Below are 7,036 nucleotides of genomic sequence, written 5' to 3'. Positions count from 1 at the left end.
AAAACAACAACAAAAACAAACACACAGACCCCCACTGATTCGGCGACCACCTAGATCTAAAAACTTTCCCTCTTTGTTGCACCCCCCCCCCCCCCCCCCAGTGACACTCAACACAGATGATAGTTTTAATGGTATAAATTGTTGCAAAATAACAGTAAGATAATTCGTGTTTTTCTATCTGGCAACAGAGGAAAAAAGGGGACACAATTAGAGCTTTTCTTGCAGATATAAGTAATTTTAAACATAAACTTCGTAACCTGGGTTAACAGTTCGAGCATACATTTAGCTTATAAACTCACACTGAGGTAAAGTTAAGTTAAAATACTTCGATGAATGCACTGATTAAACTTTATTTTTGTTTGGTGGGAATATCATATGAAATAGTAGCATTTATGCTAGCATTTTGCTTCAGCGAGTTTTTATGATAAATAAGCATAAAATAAGTAGCTGTAAAACGTTAAATGGCAATGTAGATACCTACCTTTATTTGTTACCACATGAACAGTATATCATAAGAAAGTAAATTATCTAATTTATTTACTTTTAGGTTTTCAGATGTCTTACTGGGTCTGCTGCAATTCCTGTTTTCTTCTCCCGAGTCCGGAGCGGAAGCTGGCCGTTACTACGTGCGGCCATGTCATCTGTAGTGTCTGCTACCAGAAAGGTAGAGAAACAGAAAGAGTCTGCCATCTTTTGTATAAATAAAGGTTGATTGATCAGAAAGGTAGTAAATGCTTGCGGCAGCAGGGACACGCTCCTGATGCTCAGTGAAAACAGTTCAGCTCACCTGTGTGGTCAAACAGCGACACCTGCTGGCCACGCGGTTTATTACACACAGGCGGCCCAGCTGTTTTCATACAGCTGCAGAACTGACTCTTATTTAGCCAAACTCTACCACTGTGTACCTTAAGTACTCTCATATTAAATGTTACAATTCATTATTGACTACAAGGTAAAGGAAGGGCTTTGACAGTCCACTTTAGGAAACACACATTGTATTCATAAGCCACATGTCAGTTCCCAATGGCTCATTTCTTATTTAAAGTCTGCTTGATCTCAAAGCTAAACTCATATTTATGATTTGTTCTCAGACAGAAGCACTTGGGGATGTTATTTTTTCCAGGGGTTGCTCAAGCCTAGAGGGATTCTGAACTTTATTGCTGTAAGTCTTTCAGTTTGAACTGTACTTACAACTTTTGTCTTCCAGGAAAGCAAGGTAAATGTTTAATATGCAGCACCCAGTGCCAAGTATCACCACTGTCTGACAAAGTAAGCAGCTTTTTTCATTGGTCCAAATGCTGCATGCTTAAGAAGAGGCTGAATTTAAAATATGTCATCACAGTGAGGTGAACTGTCTTGTTTCAGAGCAGCTCTGATGTGAAGGCCTTGTTTTCTGACATCAACGTGGTGGCCACCAAACACCTGACAGAAATCAGCAAAGTTAGTTCATTTTGTTGATTCCAGTCTAACCAAAATAAAAACTGTGCTGAGTTGGCATCGTTTCAGCTCCCAGCTTTAAACAACAGCCTGTTCAGTTTTTCAGTCCGCTGCAGTAACCTTTAAAGATTGTTGATGTTTCGTGGGACGCTTCAGGACTTTGATTCTGTTTCCTCAGGTTCTAACGTTCCAGGCAAGACATCAGAAAAGACTGCTGACGTACTACCAGCAAAGGGTGGCAAGCTTTTGTTATGTTGTACTTGTTGGTATTTTATTGTGAATGTAGTGTTTCTACATGTCAGGTAACATTTTGTTTTATTTTATTTTGTGTAAAAATATGTTTTGCTCTGTTGAAACCTTTTTGACTTCACATTGCAAACCATTACCTATGCTTAAAGTATGAGCAAATTATTTTCTGTCCTAATTTTATGCGTTAAAAATGGGCAATAATCAATAGAATGTCAATAAATATAGTTACACTTCCAGTTTTAGAAATAATGCCATTTTTCTTGTTGCAGAATGGGAAACTAGAGGAGTTTTTTGTCAAAATGAAGCAAGAGAGGCAGCAGATGACAAAGTGAGTGGAGCCCATATGATTTTATTATCCAGTATATACTACATATAATCAGTGTTTCTAAGGTCATGAAACGTTTTGAGGACTTAATATTTATTTGTCTTTCTAAAGGAAGCTGCATGAACAGAGTGCATACATTGCTAAGCTGGAAACTTCTCTGCAGCATCAGTGGTACAGTCATTTTGAACATTGGTTATTTACTGTTTAAAGCTTATTTTATCGTAAAGCTTCTACTGACTGGCAGCCTGTTCACAAACTAAACTATTCTGAAAAATCTACACTTCTGTTTTTAGCCAGCAAACATTTGGCAGTTTCATTTCCTACACATTTTCTAGTTTCTTTTACACAATTTAGACCCAAACTACCGTCTGTCTTACTGCATGTTTGTAAAGCACTGGACATAACATCATAATCTTAAATATATATATTTTTAAATGACCAGAGAAAGCTCAGGAGGCAGTTCAAGCATAAGACTGAATTAAAGCATTTGTACAAACGCTCACTAGGTGCCACTCCAGACACATTAATGAAGTAACTTGTACAACCAGGAATATAAAGTTGTTCTTGTTTTTTTCATTCCTTCAACCTTTATTTCTACAGTTTAATCCCACTGAGCCTCGAGGACTCATTTACAAGAGAGACCTGATTTCTGTAACAAAGAATGATGAAAACAGTGGACAACAATGAGAACAACAGACAGTCATAAAACAGGCATACAGATTTTATTTTTTTTACAAATTAAAATACAATGGCAACCAAAAGGACAGTCAAAAGGAAAAAGTAGCAAAACAGCTAGATTCTAAGGCGAATGTATAAAACTAAAAACAGGAACATGTCTGCATTGGTCCCTGCCAGGAGTCCAACAGATTCTTAAAGACACTTAGAGAGGTCAAAGGTCGAGAGCTTCAGATCTTTTTACAAGATATTCCAGGAAACAGGAGCGGAGTAGGAGAAGGTCCTTTTGTCTAGTTCAGTCCTCACTGAGGGAACACTGCAGGTAATGATGTCCTGAGAGCGCACGCTGTAGCTGCACTCACGCAGAGACATGTAGGAGGAGATGTATGAAGGCAGCAGACCAGGAAGTGATTTAAAGATGAAGATGTACCAGTGAGAGAGTCTGTGTGGAGTTAATGGTGACCAGTTAACCAGTGGATACTGGGTGCAGTGGTGGGTACGATAATCACAGCCAGTTATGAATCTTAGTGCACCATGATAGACAGCATCCAACATCTGCAGCATCCAACATCTGCAGGGTTCTTGAGAAAGCTTGTAAAGTGGAAGATGTTTTAATAATATAAAGGCTTTAACACCACATTTTAAAATTCATGCTGTTTACAGGAAAGTTTTAGGTCTTTAGATCAATTTGACAAATATTGCAATTTATATTTAGGTTATGAAAAGTTCAGTAAAACGCTGAATGCATCGTTCTTTCTTTGCTGTGAGTGTAGGGATTGTGTTTTCATGGTGTCTAGCCCCCTCTTGTGTGGTGTTTCTGTCCTGCTCTCTCTTTGGTGATTAGCCCCTGCTTCCCACACCTGTGACGCTTCACAGCTGTTTTGTGTTTAGGTCTTGTTAGTATTTGTATATAAGTCTACGTCTACTGTTCCCCGTCAGCTGGTCAGCTCTTCATGCCTGCCTCACTCCTTGTGTTTCCCAGGATCTCCTGTTAAATATTTGTTTCTGCTGTCACGTCAGCGTGTTTCTTTATTTAAATAAATTGTATTTATTTTGCATCCTGGAGTCTTCAGTGTCCTGCCTGTACCATTGGGTTTGACATTAAAACCTCAGCTTATGACAGAATGACCAGCTCAAAAGACAACCCAACAGGCTGTCCATTCCTTGTGGGATTGACTACAGAGGATTACCAGCAGCTCCGCAAGGTAACATGACATTATGTGGACATGGTGGCTTCCTCCTACAATCTGAGGTTGAGATGGGCAGCTGCAGAGGACATGATGGAAGAATTTTTCCGTCTCCTTGGACTATGTGATTCCCCAGGTATGAAGGAGATTCTCATGGAGGTTTTTGAGGAGAGACGCATGCTGCATGTCCATCTCCTAGCGCCTCCCGCTCCGAGTCCCAGTGAGTCCAGTCTGTCACCCGAGTCACCGGAACAATCAGCTCCTCACACTGTTCCTTTCCATGCTTCATCTCGCTGCCGTCATCGTAGAAGAGGATGTCAGACCCTGAATCGCTCTACCGAACCTCCAGACAGCTTGGATGCCAGCGATCATGAGCCACCTGTTCCCTGTGGTGCCAAGAGGGTCCAGAAGTGTGCCTCCCACTCCTCTACAACCCCAGTGTTTCTTGAGCTGTCCCATACACAGCCGGAGGAGCAGTGGGAAGTTTTGCAGGAGGAGGGGCACAAAACCCCTCACTCACCAAGAAAGCAGGTGAGCTGTTGCTCACCTGAAGCTGCACCGCCAGAATCAGCTGACATTTCTGTTGTGGATTATGTGAACTCTACAGAGAAGTCTCCTGCTGACCTCGTCACTTTAAACACACAGCTCCAAAGACTGTTCAATTCCGCTGCACACAACCCACATCCACAGTATCAGGACACCACTTACTCCATCATTGAGAAACTTTCACTATCTCTGTCTGGACTCATTCAGCTCCCCGAGTATTTCTAAATACTCAACAAAATAAAAACATTTAAGGAACATCTGTGGCTGAGTGGTTAGAGCAGTTGTCCTCCAATGCGAGAGTTGGGGGTTCCATTCCACCAGAAGTCACATGCCTAAGTGTCCCTGGGCAAGACAATGAACCCTTCATTGCCTTCGATGTGTGTCCCATCGGTGTATGAATGTGATCTAAAGCACTGATTATTCTTTGTACAGAAGTAGCAGAGTGCTCTATGAAAGGGTAAATGAGGACACAGATTGTGTTGTAAAGAGCTTTGAGTATCTTGATCAGATAGAAAAATGCTACAGAAGTACAGTCCATTTAACAAATCATTGCTCCACTCACCTCTAACTCACCTGTGCCACCACAGAACCCACCAGACACGTCTTCCCCTGGTGTCTGCGGGAGGGTCCTGGAGGATGCCTCATTACTTTTCGTCCTCTGCGGGTTCTGAGTCTTCTGTGGGTTTGGAGTCACTGGTTGTCCCTGAGACCCCTGTGTGTCTCAAGGCTTCAAAGAATCCCATGTCAGCAGTAAGTTTCTCGTCTGCTACAGAGGGTCCAGAGTCTGCTGCAGAGAGTGACCACAGAAGCCTCAACGACCACAGATGCCTCGACGACTACAGAGGGTCTCCCCGCTACTACTGCAGTTCCCGAGGTGGATCCAATGTCGCATGTAGCTCCTGAGGTGGTCCCTACATCGCACATGCTATGTCCAAGGAGGTCTCTATGTCCGCAGAGGGCCCCGATTCTTGAAAGAGTTCCACACCTCCAGCTGTAGTTCAACGCTTCCAAGAGTGGGTTCCATACCTCCAGCTGCTTTCCCCAAAGTGGCTACGCCCCCAGCTGTAGTCCCGAAGTGAGTATGCACCCTGCTGCAGTTCCCAAGTGGCCACACCCCCTGCTGCAGTCCCCAAAGTGGCTACGCCCCCTGCTGCAGTATCTGAAGCAGCTACACCCCCTGCCACAATATCTGAAGCCCTTTGCTGCTGTATCTGAAGTGGCTAAGCCCCGTTCTATAATACCTGAGTTTTTTATGCCATCTGCAGCTCCTGAGGTCCCTACGCCACCAGTAGCATCTAAGGTCCCTATGCCACCCGCAACGCCAGAGGTCCTTACGCCACCTGCTGTACCTGAGGTCCCTATGCCACACGCAGCGCCTGAGGTCCCTACACCACCTGTTGTGTATGAGGTCCCTATGCCACCCGCTGCGCCAGAGGTCCCTACACTGCCCACTGCACTTGAGGTCCCTATACTGCTAGGGCTGCAACAACGAATCAATAAAATTGATAAAAATCGATGATTAAAAGCGTTGGCAACGAATGTCATTATCGCGTTGTTGTGTTGCGCGGTTAAGCGTCTCTCACGGCGCTGCAGAGCCGTTTTGTTCACCTGCAGTTCATTGTCAATGCTGACTGACTGAATAAAGTTTGAAAAAAAAAAACCCTCTGCAGCGCGAGTTGAACAGAGCGAGGGGGGAGGAGGCAGAGCAGAGTCTGTTTTCAAAGGAAAATAAGTAAAATTTACAAATGACCAATGCAGCGAAAACTGTTCGACCCAAGTCCTCCAAAGTGTGGGAGCTCTTCACAAAGATAAAAACTGAAACATGCAGCTTTGAAAATTGACGACACGAGAGAACCACGGAGATAAACGTAAACATGTTGGAGTCACTAGGAGGAGGAGGAAGGAGCTGCAGCTGATACAACTCTTCATGTGTTGCAGGTGAGTCTCTACAATTTAACACTTTGTTCTGTTTCCAAGTGAGAGAACGTAACGTCAGTCTGTCTGGTAGATGAAGCTGCTTGTTTGTTTGTTTGTTTGTTTGTTTGTTGATTAATGGCGGTGATAGAGAACGTGTGTGTTACTTTTAATTTAATTTAATTGGAACAAGCAGTGTTTAAATGTGATTTATAAATAAATCTAACACAAAGAGAATGATTTAATGATTAAGCTTCAACTTTTAATTTGCTGGCAAAGTCTGAAGACACTGCAGGTATGGCAGGATGATTTGCATTTAAACAGGAATTAAAGTAATTTATTACATCTACTCAAATGTGTGTAATTAAGTATTTTATATATATGTGTGTGTGTGTGTGTGTGTGTGTTTAATTGCTCTTTTAGCTACTTTTGCCTGAACCTAACGCTGTAAGTGAAACAAGGCATTTCTTGAGTTGCTGTAAATTATGCTATAAAACATATTTACTGTCTCATTCCAGAAAACAACAACAACAACAACACTTCATGATGGACAGACATCATGGACACCACAGCAGCAGCTGTCTTCACTGAAACATCCTGAACATGATCGTCACTGACATGAGGACTCTGTCGATGTTTGAACACGAAGGCTTCACTACAATAATCCACACTTTTAATCCAGGTTACAATAATCCACACTTTT

The 7,036-nt window shown here is 42.6% G+C and overlaps 1 protein-coding gene across 1 annotated transcript in view; it reads left to right on the top strand.

Moving 5' to 3' along the window:
• The first annotated feature begins 555 nt into the window (after nt 1–555).
• LOC119408732 (probable E3 SUMO-protein ligase RNF212) overlaps nt 556–7,036 on the top strand; it is a 13,747-nt gene continuing 7,266 nt past the window's right edge. The window contains exons 1-6 of the mRNA XM_037675571.1: nt 556–664; nt 1,208–1,269; nt 1,366–1,440; nt 1,616–1,672; nt 1,956–2,014; nt 2,123–2,182. Coding sequence (XP_037531499.1) covers nt 556–664; nt 1,208–1,269; nt 1,366–1,440; nt 1,616–1,672; nt 1,956–2,014; nt 2,123–2,182 — 422 coding nt within the window. The remainder of the gene's footprint in view (nt 665–1,207; nt 1,270–1,365; nt 1,441–1,615; nt 1,673–1,955; nt 2,015–2,122; nt 2,183–7,036) is intronic.

Source organism: Nematolebias whitei, chromosome 4, assembly GCF_014905685.2.
Source record: "Nematolebias whitei isolate Nwh7 chromosome 4, NemWhi1, whole genome shotgun sequence".
Classification (NCBI taxonomy): Eukaryota; Metazoa; Chordata; class Actinopteri; order Cyprinodontiformes; family Rivulidae; genus Nematolebias; species Nematolebias whitei.
The sequence above is the reverse complement of the archived record's forward strand: the minus strand, read 5'-3'. Positions and strand labels throughout refer to the sequence as shown.